Below are 15,604 nucleotides of genomic sequence, written 5' to 3'. Positions count from 1 at the left end.
CTCGGAATAGTGTTTCGACGATTAAGACAACATACGGTTGCTTTTAGAGATCCCTCGGTAACAGATAACACTTAGGTAAAGCTTCTATCCGTAAACCGTTGTCTTCTGACCTAGAGAGGCATGAAACAACTCATCTAAGCAATACTAGAAGCTACTAGTCCGGGTTCTGAGTGTGAAAATCCAGTTCTTTAGCAACAAGCAAAGCACGCGGATTGTTTCCCAGTCGCGCGGATGACCAGAATTGATCTTCTTCGTAAACATGCTATTTTTCGCAGACTGCGAAACCGAAATGTCCATGGCCACGAAAGACATTTCTAAACAAATGGAAAAACTTTCAACTGAAGTTGTTTCGCCGAAAAATGTGACACAGTTGTAACGTAGTCTGACTGTGCCCGCTTGTTAGCTCGATTTCGGCCGCTCACTTTTCCCGAAACAGCGGCGCGTAATCGAGCCCACCTACCTGTCAGGGCGCAATAAAACATGGTTCATATATTGTTTACTCCTGCAAATTGCTCAGAAGTTTCGCCCACTGCAAAACCTGAATAATTCTCTGAATCGCTTGATATTCTAAATAAGTGTAGGATACCCTCAGGTAGTCTGAATATAAAGCTAGTCTTTCCGTCGAAATAGTTTCGGACTGTAAGTCATTCGACCAAACATTTACTATTTTTTAGTCGACCACCTAGGGATTTTTCATATAGTATGCTCAAACGCGGAAAATTCGTTTGGCTCGGCAGTGGATAAGAAAAGACGAGGAATAATCTTTATATACATACGTTAAGGCCTAGGTCTATAGATTTATTGGTTCGTCTGGCTCGGCAGGGGATAAAAGAACGAGGAATAATCTACGCATGTGTTCATCACGAGCCAGAGCTAAGCTAGTCTCCTCCGCAGCCGTTTTTTGGGATGTCACGCAACGCTCCCCCAAAGAAACGGCTGCTCACATCGGAACAACATTCTTTTCCTTTTGTGTTTGTGGTTTGTTTGTGCTCTGTTGAACAGACCAATCACATAATAGCAAAGTGAGAATGACATAAGCTTTCGCGCGAACAGGCCTGCGGTGCGAACACGCGAGGGATTTCTGTCTTTTGTTTCACGGCGCAAGTCGCCAAAATAGGCGGTGTTCGCGGGCTACCATCATGACAGACGAAAAAAAGAAGGTAAATGAAAGTCCTAACTGCAACTGCTTCATGTGCTCATCGCTATGTTCAGCTAATGAGAGAATATATATTTTCGGGAAATGTCAAATTGTAAGCGTCAATCAAGGGCGAAACGCTTCCTACAGATTTAAATCAGGAGGAAAGAGGACAAAGAGCGGCATTCAGAACTCGCTGTCAACAAATCGAGCGAAGCTACTTGATTTTCTGATTCCTTTATTAAGTTAAAATAGATATCTTCCTTCTCGACAATAATTTTTTGAGTTGAAAGTTTCTAATAAGTAGCTTGAACTTTGAAGAGTCTTCAGCTACATATGCTGTGTTTAGACTTGAACGGTTTACCGAGGTATCAGAGTTTACTTACCTAGGTAAAAATTTTCCGTGTGCAAACGCCAACTGATACTTTGGTAAATGCCGCAAAAGACAAAAGAAATTTAACTGAGGTAAAAGTTGTAGTTACCCTGTGATCAGGCATGGTTACAGTAGGTAACCAAGGTCAAGATGACAGATATATCCGCTTGTGGCGGCGTAATATTTCATTTCCCGCGGTGAGCAGATTGTGCGACAAAACGTTTCTTTTCCAGTTTTGACAATCTTAGCAAATAACATGGAAAAATTGGATCAATCTTCTTACGGCGAACAATCCGTCGCGTAAAAGAAAGCATTGTATTTTTCATTCTCAGTATTATTTACAACTTTCTCTAGACAAACTTCGATCCTCTGTTGTGTAATTATTGTCGATGTATTTTGCCACCTGGGAGGATGCTGCTGCATACACAACGTATCCACGTTTCTACGCATATAACAATGCTTACTCTGGGTATGATCAAGCAACTGAATTTTCGCCGCAATATTATGGAATGCGGTCCTCGCCTATGAAATTGATGGCACCTCAATTTGCTCCTGTTCCACTGCGGTGGGATTCTCGTGCAAGTTCGATTTCATGACGTTGTTAATGCAGCGCGCGCGAATGTTGAAAGATTAACTTGAGTTATTTGAGCCGGTATAAACACTGAACGAATGTACCAAGGTTAGGTAACTTGACCTTAGTAACTGTTTACCTTGGTAAAAGCTCAAATGTAAACACAGCAATAAAGCTCGTTCAAGCGTCGCCAGTATTTTTCGGCGTCCCTGAACAAAAGCCGGAAATCTGTACGTTCATTTGTGACGTCTCTCACGACGGGATACAAAGATAAAAAACATTCTTTGATTGGACAAGTTTCAAAGGGCAAATTTGGCGCGTAAACGTTCTTGAAAATGGAACGGAAGCGGTAATTGGCTAATTTCGTGAAAGGAATGTTCGGATGTGAGCAGCCGTTTCTTTGGGGGGAGTGTTGCGTGACATCCCATAAAACGGCTGCGGAGGAGACTAGAGCTAAGCGGAAGCTCAAATATTCGCCAGGTCTGGTTGCTATGGGGTGACGTCATTTATCTGTTATGTTGCTGTCATCGCAAGAATTTTGCAGTTCTATCGTGGTTTTGCGATAATTGCTTTCAATGAGAGAAATTAATTGTGTACAAAAGTAACCTGGTTATTTTCTGATATATGGCGCGTTTTCAAGGTCAAAATTAAAAACTAACTTTTCCACCTTTTCTTACCTGCTAAGTAAAATGTCTGTCATTTCCTGTCTTTGAAATTAGACAGTACACATCTCTTTTGACCTCCGAAACAATACATTCCGCGTTTCCTGAACACTAAAATCCTAACATCCGGCATACTTTGACCTTTGAACAAAATTCTCTGCGTTTCCTGACTTCTCTCGAATTTTAAGTCCGGCATGTTCTGACTTTCAATGTACTTAGTTACCAAATACCGTATTACCTAGTTTAAACATCTCAACTAAACATCCCATGCTGGCACCTGACAAGCAATTTAGTTCATAATGAAATCTCGCTGCTTAGCCCACATTCTGATTTGCAAAATTTGCAAATGCGCGTTTTCTGACTTGTCGATTCTACCAGACGTCTTTTCCGCGTAGGCCTGGCTCCTACAATAATACATATAACATGTGAACAGGGTTTTCAAATTGAAATAAAGCTGCAGGAGGAAATCGTAAAGTAGGCCGCGCACTCTAGGGTCGTGATAAAGAAGGCCACACGTGTAGAAGAGTGCCGGAATGGCTTACCCCCTCCTGCACGGGGGGAGGGGAGGGGAGGGCAATGGGGTGGAGACCGAGGAAAATTTGAAAATCTATGTGTCTTGAGAAGCATATTGATGACTGAAAGTGACTTTGTTGGAGGCTACTGTACACTTTATTTTAACAAGGGTTTATTGAAAATTCCCTCATAGCAAGATGAGTTTCTGTGGAAGGTCACGTGTAAAATGTTACATAATGCTTTTCGTTCCACGGTACTTGTTATATTGCAGTATCATGTTTGGCTTGCAATTTAATTGAACTGTAATAATATGAAGAATACAAAAGCAAAAACCGACACAACGTAGAATGATTTTTTGAAGGTGTACTATATTTCGGCTGACCAAACCAGCCTTCTTCAGGTACAATGGAAGATTTTACATTGGTGCGTGTTTTTATGTAGCCGATATTTACGTAATACCGGGAATACGCAAAAGTAATAGATAGTGTAAATTGAAGATAAGCATACGGTAAAATAAAATAACATGATAAAAGAACATAATAAAAGAAAACAAACGGAAACAATTAATATGTTTCTTCGCGGATGTTCAGACCATTAGGATCAATTGTTCTGCCTTTTTTAATTAAAAAAGCTTCCCTGGCCTTACGGATAGAGTCTCGGTTAGAAACGATTTTTTCGATGGGGATTAATTGCATGTCGTCAGCAGTGTGGTTAGGAGAGGACAGGAAATGTTCGGCGGAACAATTGATCCTAATGGTCTGAACATCCGCGAAGAAACATATTAATTGTTTCCGTTTGTTTTCTTTTATTATGTTCTTTTATCATGTTATTTTATTTTACCGTATGCTTATCTTCAATTCACACTATCTATTACTTTTGCGTATTTCCGGTATTACGTAAATATCGGCTACATAAAAACACGCACCAATGTAAAATCTTCCATTGTACCTGAAGAAGGCTGGTTTGGCCAGCCGAAATATAGTACACCTTCAAAAAATCATTCTACGTTGTTTCGGTTTTTGCTTTTGTATTCTTCATTTTATATGTAAAGCCGATTAGATCACTATTGATCCAACGTATACCAGCAGGATCATCGTTCCCGTTGCTTGCTTAAACATTTTGTAATAATATGAATCAACTGTAATTTTAATATTATTTCAATTATGCAAGTTAGGGGAAAAAGGTCTCAATATGAAGATCGTTTTAGTTTTTGTGATGAAAAATAGCTGCAGATGAATCAGGTGCATTAACGTGAAACGATTGGAGCGATTTCCGGGGTTATCTTTCCTGTCACATACATGAAGGATCACAACAAATCAGTGATCTCGTTTCACGGTTTCTGACATTGACAATTTTTTGAGTTTTCGTTCGTCTTATGCTGTGTTTAGACTTGAACGGTTTACCGAGGTACCAGAGTTTACTTACCTAGGTAACATTTTCCGTGTGTAAACGCCAACTGATACTTTGGTAAATGCCGCAAAAGACAAAAGAAATATAACCGAGGTAAAAGTTGTAATTACCCTGTGATCAGGCATGGTTACAGTTGGTAACCAAGGTCAAGATGACAGATATATCCGCTTGTGACGGCGTAATATTTCACTTCCCGCGGTGAGCAGATTGAGCGATTGTCGACAAAGCGTTTCTTTTCCAGTTTTGACTGGGCGATCATGGCAGATAACGTGGAAAGATTGGATCGATCTTCTTACAGCGAGCAATCCGTCACGTAAAAGAGAGCTTCGTAGTTTTCATTCTCAGTATTATTTACAACTTTCTCTAGACAAACTTCGATCCTATGTTGTGTAATTATTGTCGATATATTTTGCCACCAGGCACGGAGGATGCTGCATATACAACGTATCCATGCATACTCTGGGTATGATCAAGCAGCTGAATTTTCTCCGCAATATTATGGAATGAGGTCCTCGCCTAAGAAAATGATGGCACCTCAATTTGCTCCTGTTCCACTGCGGTGGAATCCTCGTCCAAGTTCGATTTCATGACGTTGATAATGCAGCGCGCGCGAATGTTGCCCGGGGTATCCAATAGATGGAATCGATAATCCATGACAATCGATATCAATCGATACCAATCGATATCAATCGATTGATGTTGATAATCGATGACCAATCGACGGCGAAGATTCGTGTGGTTATCGATTGGTATCGATTATCAATACCAATTGCTAGATAAATTGGTATCGATTGGTTGCAGATTGGTTGTAGATTGACGGAACCGGAATCGACGCATAAAAAACACAACTTTGTACGCAGTAATTGTAAACACATTTCATTTTAATGTTAACAAGAGAACAGCACAGAAATATCTGCATGTAGTGGCCAAAGAGGATCCACAAGCTCGGACTGTAGGTGGCCGAGCTGTCCACGATGGTTCACATCTTTAAACGCGTTTCTCCGTTCTCCCCTCTTCTCGTTTGCAGTTAACACTTCACCGACGTTCACCTCAAAACGGCAAAGATGATAGCATTTGACGATGCACCTTATATTCAGTAAAACCTCTACCCGGACGTCTTGCGTAGACATTATGACACGGAAAGACAATGGCGGACCAGTGAGTGATTCGAGTACACGCGCAACGGGGTATATTCTCTGCGTTGAGAAGACTGGGTCGGAATTTGTTTTACCAATTTTGTCCCCAGGGCTTCCTAAATATGGCGGATGATCGGACAGGTAGCGTGCGTGGTCTGTTCGAGGTTGCTGAGCCAATCGATAGCAATCGATAAACGGTTTTTTTGTGGTTATCGATTGGTCATCGATTGGCCGATACCAATCGATACCAATTAACTAATTTTATCGATTGATGTCGATTGATCGATTGAATTTCCAATCATCGGTTTCCATCGATTGGATACCCCGGGATGTTGAAAGATCAACTTGAGTTATTTGAGCCGGTATAAACACTGGACGAATGTACCAAGGTTAAGTAACATGACCTTAGTAACTGTTTACCTCGGTAAAAGCTCAAATGTAAACACAGCATTAAATTTTGAACAATTGCGTGATTAAGGCCTTTATTGTTAAGACACCTTTCAAACCGTCACTTAGAATATGTTTGGAGCATGTTTGGGGTAACATTTCACGATGAAGACTGCTCTAACATTCACCACGCGGACGCTTAGAGAGGATCAATTCGTAGTCAATTTAGCTCAAATACTAGTCGATTGTTTTTTGTTTTTTTTCCTTTTTTTTTTCTTTTTTCTTTTCTTTTTTTTTTTTTTTGTCGCTTTAAAAACTGGAACTGCACATAATATTAGTTTACCCGCTTGCCCTCGCAAATTTTCAACCGCTCATTTTCAACAGTGCTTCGTTGTGGGAAATGTTCACGTGCCGACAAAACTGATACATGTACATGTACGTAGTGCCCGTCAAAAATATTGCTCTTGCTTCGAAGTTCTAAGGGTACATATACGTGTAATAGCCGCACTGTTAAGATTTTCACCATTTCATTTATGTCCTCAAAAAGACCAGATCATTGCTACGTTGGCGAAACAAAATTGTGTTTCAACAAACTTTGCGACAAAAAGTACCCGGCGCAAATGCTTGAAGTAGCCGGTGACTTGCGCCGGGCGCCGGCTAATTTTGAAAACCCTGGTGATTCCAAGTTTTGCGCCTACTTTCGTCTGACAACACTAAGATCACCACGAGGTCTAACTTTAATATGTCTGATTCCCCGCAGTACCCAAAATCAGCTAAAATCTGTACCCTATTTATGACCAAAACGGCTGAAAAACCATACCCTTTGGAGCCGCAAATACCTATATAGCCCATATAAGGGAGTACCTCCCGGGGGGTCCTGTAAGGTGTTTTTGAGTAGCGCCTTTTGTTAATACCGCCAAATAATACCCCCACCAAAAGGTGCGAACAGCAACCCTGAACTTAGCGTTTTCGAATGGCAGCTTTTCACACACGCTGACGACAGCGAACAACGGGAAGTTAGTTCTAAACAAAACAAGCACAGTGCGGTAAGGCCCAGGTCGCACTAGAGCCAATTTTGTTTGCTTAGAATATTTCTAATATTTGGCGAGGAAAAAAATTGGCAAGTTCCACATTTTGGCAGTGGTCGCATTAAGCCAACATGCTGGAAAATGTTACTGATTGCAATATACGTAACAAGATCTGTATTTCTCAATATTCCTCGTTTGCCTTGAAATAACTCGGGCTGTAAAAAGCGTCAGATGGACCGGGTAAAAAATGATTTTGTCCCGCCATCGCACGCGCCAAACTGGACTAGCCTTCAAAGTTATTTTCTCGCCATGATTTTATCCAGGCATGTTTTAAAAAATATGACTGTTAATGGTTAAAATAACAAAATTGTTTGCTTTGCCAAAACTTGGAAGCCTCCGAGGCAGCACTTCAGCTTCTTTATCATTAAATCTGCCCCCGCTTTCTGATATTTCTGCCGATTGAAAACAATAATATTGAACATTTTTGTATGAACTAAAAATTATTTTTTTTGTAAACTATATCACTCATACTGTTCCAGTGCCTTAGGCATCTTACCATGAATATGATCCAAACAATCAACTAAGTTAACTAAACCAACACATTCTGTTAACTCATTCTATCACATGATATTCTTTACATAATACTCTCACGAAGCATTTACAGCAGAGCAGTTTACCATATCTCGTTAGAAAGGACGCAAAAAGTACTTTCTGGAAAAAATGTATTGCCTTCATTGAAACTAATGTTTCTTTTACAAAAATTTCACTCCGTAGAACTTTATAGGGAAAAAAAGGTTAAAAATCTACAGCGAAACAAAAAAATTCAGTCAAACTACTCTGCTGGTCCAATTTGATGTTGAAACAAACCGTTTGTCTTGATATACGAGCAAACCTATCTCGAAAGCAGAACGGAAGTCGATTTTTTTCCGAGACGTAAACAAGTATCGCGTTACAGTCACCATATGTGCAAATTAAGTCGAGCTTTTTGGAGATAAACTAACTTCCGAGTTAGGATTTCGAGGTGGATTTCGAGTTGGACTTTCGAGTTACGATTTCGAGTTGGAGTTTCGAGTTAGGATTTCGAGTTGGATTTTCGAGGTAGGATTTCAAGGTAGATTTTCGAGTAAGGATGTAGAGTCGGTCTTTTCAAGATGGTTACCAGTAATCGGCTAGTTTGTTCGTAAACCGTCTCGTAGATTTCCAGTCCAATGCAGCCAACAAAAGAAATCTTGTAGGGGTGGGGTTAATGTTTTGCCTTTTTATTGCGCGTTAACAGCTACATTTGAATCACGTGGTACCAGAACGACCAAAAGGTGGAATAAACCTATACATCGAGCTCGAGAAACATAAGCTCGGTCAGATAGCTGCAAGAAACAAAAGAATGTTTCTGGAGAAACGTATAGCTTTCTCGACGTAAAGCTACGGCGTCGCAGAAGAAAAACATACAAGGACAAATAATATAATATCCGTGATAAGAATCTACCCACTATACTTGCAAACAGTTTTAATCACAGCCGGCCCGGCGTCACAATATAGAATGTAAGTAAGCAAAATTTTCACGGTAAATTTCATATTTTGTCCCTCGAAAGTAAACACTTGGAGACTTAAAAACATATCTTGCACTACAAATGAGCCTAAAAAAGGCATAAACACATGGCAAATTACAGGGGTGTCAAACATGGAGATAAGAGCGGAAATCATGCAGACCTATGACCTCTAAAACTTTTGCTGTAGCACGGTCTTACGTTTCAACTCTACTTAAAATTCCTCCATATAACACAACATGAAGTGCCCTTCATAAACACGAGTGAAGCAACAAAAAGGTCGAGTGTCCGAACAGAGAACGGCAAATGTACAAATGTCACAAACCGTAGAAGTCGTGTAGGCTTGTCAGCCCCATTTTACACTGATGTCACTGATTAGCCATCGAGTGCCTAGAAATCTAGAAAAAATGCCGTCAAAGAAACACAAAATAACGAGGTCGAGCTTTAACAAATAAGGATCGAAAAGTACATTACGCCATTGCCTAGCTCTATCTTGATCAATAGGAGTCGTGTTTGACCTGTCAACCATTTAAATCATCAAACCACTAAAAATTTATTGGAAATCTCGCCAGAAAAAAAAACAAAAAATCCTAACTCGAAAATCCAACTCGAAAATCCTAACTCGAAAATCCAACTCGAAAATCCAACTCGAAAATCCAACTCGAAAATCCAACTCGAAATCCAACTCGAAATCCTAACTCGGTAAATAGGCAGCCTCAGCTTTTTGACCTCAACGAAAATGCTGCAAAACAATTGCATTTACATTTGGATCCCTGCAAAGTCACCCAGCCGTCACATGAGCTCTACGCCACGTAGGATTACTCAATGCAAATAAGCGATCGGAATAAACGAGATGCCAAAGGTAAAACTGGCGATCGGAAGGGTAATTTAACACTGGCCTCGAATTTCTAGTATACTTCAGAATTTCTTACGATACCTTCTGAATTGTTTTTCTTCCAAAATCCATCTTCAGGATCTTTGAAATCGGTTTCAATTTTTCCTAGATGGGAATCTCGGCCATTTCGAAGCGAATTCATTTGATCGCGCTAAATTCGTCATGCAGGCCATATTACTGCACACTGTATTTGGAGAGTATTTTTAAACTTGAAATGCTCCAGCTTTTCTTGTTTTGAATTCGATTTATTACGATGTTAATAATAAATGATGTTGATTTAGTAAATGTTAAATCTACTCTGATCTACATGTGCAGCTGTAACTGGTTTCGAAACGGGTTCTTATTCCGGTTGTAAGCCCCCTCGGATATAAGCCCCTCCGTTAATAAGCTCATGTAAAAGCCCTTACGAAGTCGTATAAGCCCAGGGGCCCATTTCTCGAAAGTCCAGAAAAGTTTTCGAACCCCGAAAGCTCCAGTAAAATCTCAAACCTTATGATTACAGAACTGTTTTATTCACATATTCTTTTAACTACAGAGGTTCCCCTCATACAAGAAGTTTCAGGCGTATACACTCCTCCGTTTTTAAATACAGATGAACTAAAACTGGCTTTACGGGCTCGTAATGTTTCCGGGGCTTTCGAGAAGCGGGCCCCAGGGCTTATAAGTTACAGTTTACCGTAGACGATTTGCAGAAAGCCTCGGTGTCATGTTGAAATTGTGATATATCGCACGTTGGTTATTCGATCACTACTTGAAGTTTTTTTTGAGTTTTTTTTTTCCAACTGTTTCAATAGATATTCATTTTATTCAACGATTCAGGTATCCTTTTTCTGTCGTTTTAGCGCTTCTTCATACTATTTGAGCGAATGGCGTCTAACGTTCTTTGGAGCGTAAGTTCGAAGGGGCCACATTCGATGGCTTCGTTTCTTTTGTCCCCCGATTCCCAAACAAGGCTTGGATACAAAGAAAACACCTCCAAATATAGAAGTTTGTCCTGAAAGCCTTGCAGCCATGTTAGAATATTGGCCTATTGTTTCGCTTGTAGGAAACCGCATCAAGTGACGTCATTATGGCGTTAATTTTTCCTCGTTCGGTGACTGCTTGTTTTGGTTTCAGAGGGGGTATTTGTCGACAAATATTTCATCTAGCAGAGCTTGGGTGTTCAGGGCCAGAACCAAGAATAAATTATTATCAATGATCGTATGCATAATTGCGTGCGTAGCTATGCCTCGCTACCATTCTTCACCATTCGGCTAATGGCACTCTACCTCGTCTTCAGGGCCCTCCTTAGATGGACCACTTTACGCCTTGTGCCGCATGGCGATCACACCCCTCGCTCCTTATTTCCCGCCCTTAACCGTCGAAATGCATCGTCACGTGGTAACTAGCCAGGAGGACTTGTTAATACGAGTACCACTGGTTCATAATCTGATCTAGTCGTTTATTATAGCAACAGCTTATTCCTTCCTTCATGCATTGATTTCTTTGATTGAGAGATTCATTCATTCATTTGTTCGTCCCTTTGTTCCTTCGCTTGTTCGTTCTTTCGTTCGTGCATTGATTCGTTTATTCGTTCATCGATTCGTTTATTCGTTCATTGATTGATTGATTGATTGATTCCATCCTTCGTTCGCTTCCTTGTTCGTTCCTTCGTTCGTTTATTGCTGCGTTTGTGCGTTTCTTCGTCTGTGCTCATTTGTGTCATTCATTCATTTAAATTGGCAAAACATGGAAAGAAATTAATGGTGTGTGTATGTTTGCTGTGTTTAAATCAGTAGCGCATAAAAATTCCAATTGTTTTCGCAAGTTCGATTTTCGACAATTTTAATCGCGGCTACCAGTTTAGTTTTATGAACCCAAACTGTTGCGCATTCCTCGTAGTTTATCGATAACCAGAAGACATTTTTTTCTCCTCCTTTGACATCGAAGATATATTAGGGGTGGACCATTTGATTTTTGAGGGAGAGGACGGGTGTTTTTGAAAAAATATATGTCTATATATCCTGCAAACATACTTATACCCCCAAAAATTCATGTACACACGACCACTGCCGGAAAAAAAATCCACGCACATTCAGTCAGCCGAAAAAAGCTTTTTGCACCTCTACCAACTATGGTTACACGGAGAAAGAAATACCATGCATACGCAACTGAATCCCGAGGAAAAAAATTCTTTTTTCTTTTCTTTTCTTTTTTTTTTTTTTTTTGTAGATGTTTTTACTGGAAGTGCATCGGTAGATTACGACTTCATCAGAGTAGATGTCGAAACGTCTTCGGGCGAGACGAAATCAGACGTACATATGCACGTGTTTCCCAAAAAGGAAGTTCTCGAGCGACCAACGAAGCCTGGAGGTATTCCACTGAATGTGGCTCTGATCATGTTCGACTCTACTTCAGCTGCTAATTTTAGAAGAAAAATGCCAAACACTTTGGAATATCTGACCAAGAATCTCGATTCATTGTTAATGGAAGGTAAGCCCCTTTACACTCTTTTTATCGGAACCTAAAGAAAACCACGTCGGCAACAGCAATGAGAACGTAACCCAACACAAGGTTTGATGAGCAGAACAATGGCTATGCGCGTACGTTATAGATCTTTGCACGTAATCATTTCGTAACCGTCCTCTGCGACTAAAACGACAACTTATAATGACCAAGTTCTGTGTTGTTTGAGGAATGTGATCCACGGCAGCTAATATTTTGTATTTCTTTTTTTCGGATTATTCAACGAATGATCCTAGCTATTTTGTGAAACGGCAAAACTGGCAAAACTGTTCTGACCGGGGAAGGTACCCCCTGGTTAATTTTTGCTTGCACGGCGGTGACTTTTGATTGTTTGATTGACAGGTGAGACGATCGTGGGAGATGGAACCACCGCTCAACTGTGCGCAATGCTTACTGGGGTCGACGAGAGAAAGCAACCGGAAGCTCGGCGGAGAATAAGTTCTTCTAAACCCGTGGACAGCTGGAGGTGGATTTTTAAAAACTATAAAGAAAAGGGATACGCTACCATGTTCTCGGAAGACTCGCCTTACTTCGCATCGTTCAATTATCGTTTGCACGGTTTTCAAGACCCGCCGACGGATCATTACGCCCGCCCATTTTGGATCGAGACTGATAAACTTATAAAGTCGCATTGTGTTAACAACCGACCATCTCATGACATGTCTTTGAAATACCTGTTGAGTTTCTTCCGCAGATACAAAGACAGACCAAAGTTTGGGTTCTCATCCCACGCCGTAATTTCACACAACGACATAAACACCATCGGCTACGCAGATGAATATCTAAAAGCGTTTTTGGAAACGTTTAAGGAAGAATCATTCCTGAACAACACTATACTGATTATTTTCGCCGACCACGGAGCGCGGTTTTCAGAGTTGAGGAAAACAATTCAAGGTAAACTGGAAGAGAGGTTTCCATTCATGTCAATCACGACACCCAAATGGTTTCGTGAGAAGCACGCAGACCTCTACAACAACCTCGTGCATAACTCCCGCGTTCTAACATCGCCATTTGATGTTTATGCTACGTTGCGCCACATCTTGTCATACCCACAATACCCCAGCGAGATTATAACCGGTCAAAGCTTGTTTACCCGGATTGACGAGAGAAATCGCACTTGTGCTATCGCTGGCGTAGAAGATCATTGGTGTCCATGCCTTGATTTGGAACCTGTGTCAATTGATGAGCCGGCAGTTAAAGAATCAGCGGCAGCTGTACTGGGATACATCAACGATCTGACGTCAAAGAGTGATGAATTATTAAAGTTGTGTCAGCGGTTAGTTTTGAAGGAGATAAAGACCGCGTTCCGTGAGATGCCTAAAGAAGCCATGCAAAGGTTTCGAGACACGAAGCACCCTGCAAACGATGAATGCGATTCCTGCGTGGCAGTGATGGGTGATAAAGCTGAGAACACTCTCGTTAGAGACACATTGTATCAGCTTCAAATTCTCACATCTCCGAATGAAGGATTTTATGAGGCCTCTGATAGAATGACGAAAGGTGTTTTTCTAATTGTAGGGGATATCAGTCGAATTGACGCTTACAAAGACCAGCCATATTGTATAATGGAAAGGTATCCTCTTTTGCGTAAATATTGTTACTGTCGTCCAAGATCGGTGTAATAGAAAACATGTGCGAGCTGTAATTTTTTCTTCTGGGATAACCATGGCATAAGTGCTTGTGATTTTGTAGGGAGGTTTTTTTTTTTTTTTTTTTTTTTGCACTATTGTCCACGGCCACGAAAACGCGCGCCATGAAACAAAGAGATGCATTGCATGAACAACTGTGACGAACGCCACTGTTCAACAGTTTGTACAGATCAAATACCTGTGACATTTTGCACGAAGAAAAACTGGAACACGATAGCTGTTTAGGGAAATGTTCGGAATCGTACCTAATATCGTCAATTGTGGATTTTAAGCTGCACGTTAAGAACTATTAGGCCATATAAAGCCTGAATTTTAGACGTCTACTCTGTTCGTCTCACCACAGAGTCGCCTTCGTGAATGTGTACGTGGAATGAACGAGTTACAGCACTTAGAAACAAAGCCGAGCTAGTTTACTAACTTATATGTTACTTTAATCAAGGATAGATCAATTTAATGTATTTAATTACGCGGGCCTCCACTGTCCTTCCTGTTAGCTCAAGGAGTCTCTGGCTTGCCGGCTCTAGGTAGAATTGCTGTCGAAATAGTTTAATTTATCATATATATTTAATTGAGGTAAACTTGGTAACAACTCGATAATTTTGCCGCACACGACCTGCTTTTCACTAAGAATGAGCCCTGGATCTGAAATAGACAAGTAGACGTCGGATGGTATCTTGAATAAACAGGAGCGTTTAATTAAACCCGAGCTTACAGAGTTTATTTCAACCGAACGTTTGTTCGGAGCCCGACGCTTAATCGAGAAAATACAGTTCACCTCAAATAAACAAGAAAATCGGTTTTTCAATGAACTCTAAATAAAAAATGTAGTAAAAACGCCGGGACACGTCAGTGTTAAAAATGCGCCACGGTAATTAAATTACGGTAATAAACACATGCAACAGTTTGCTCCTACGCTGACTTTGTTGTCTGCAGGCTCATTTCTGCATTACTTTGGGTGAATACCGACCAGAAAAACCCGCGACTAGGTATCGCTAAAATTCTGAGGCAAATACCTGATGCAGTAGGTCATTTCCGGGTTACCTGCTACCTCTTTTTGACAACGAGTCCTCTTGCAAAACCTATCATTTAAAGATGACTGATTTGCATGAAAATGAACCTGTGTTGGGAACACATCTTCAAATGAATGGTTTCAGACGAAGACTTGTTTTTTTTGACACAGAGGTAAAAGGCACCTCGGCGGGGAGGGGTGGGGGAAGGGTGGAGACTAGCTTATTTCAATCTTTTCTCACCAAAAAAAAAAATTCTTAACCTGTAATAATCAAACTTTGAGGCTTTTCCTATAAATTATCAGGGAGCATTTTAGTGTGTCAATTGTTGGTCACGCGACTTGACGTTTCTATGGCAACCATGTTTTCAAAGGGTGGTTAACACAAATTTGAAGACGAATTTTCTGTTTTAGTTCGAATTTGGACTTAACGACGATTTTATACCAAAATCTTCACATTTCTTACAAACATATTTTTCTGATTTTTTGGAATCAATTTTGGACTAGCCTCTTCTTGGCCTCCAATTAATTAGGGTGCGCAGCGCGATAAAACGGCGGGGCGAAAAAAGGAGTTGTAGCAAGAGGCTTGGTGCGAGGCTTCGTAGCAAGCTAGAATCGAGGTTCCAGTGCCGCGCTCCTCGCCTATTTTTTCGTGCGCCATTTTTCGCGCTCCGCCCCATTTTGGCATTTGCGACGTCATGATTGATCCGTGACTCTCACTACAGCAAACAAGCTCGGATATACGCAACTTACCATGGGAGTTTGATGACCTTTGATTGGATACCTTTGG

At 40.7% G+C, this 15,604-nt stretch overlaps 1 protein-coding gene across 3 annotated transcripts in view; it reads left to right on the top strand.

The window, feature by feature from the left end:
- Window positions 1-13,861, top strand: part of LOC145499291 (uncharacterized) — a 189,210-nt gene extending 175,349 nt beyond the window's left edge. For all 3 annotated transcript variants that reach the window (XM_081478791.1, XM_081478790.1, XM_081478792.1), the window contains 2 exons: window positions 11,866-12,126; window positions 12,502-13,861. In XM_081478791.1, coding sequence (XP_081334917.1) covers window positions 11,866-12,126; window positions 12,502-13,781 — 1,541 coding nt within the window. In that variant the 3' untranslated portion in view covers window positions 13,782-13,861. The remainder of the gene's footprint in view (window positions 1-11,865; window positions 12,127-12,501) is intronic.
- Window positions 13,862-15,604: the final 1,743 nt, after the last annotated feature.

Source organism: Orbicella franksi, chromosome 10, assembly GCF_964199315.1.
Source record: "Orbicella franksi chromosome 10, jaOrbFran1.1, whole genome shotgun sequence".
Lineage (NCBI taxonomy): Eukaryota > Metazoa > Cnidaria > Anthozoa > Scleractinia > Merulinidae > Orbicella > Orbicella franksi.
Note: the sequence above shows the minus strand (reverse complement) of the source record. Positions and strands in the feature narration are given on the sequence as shown.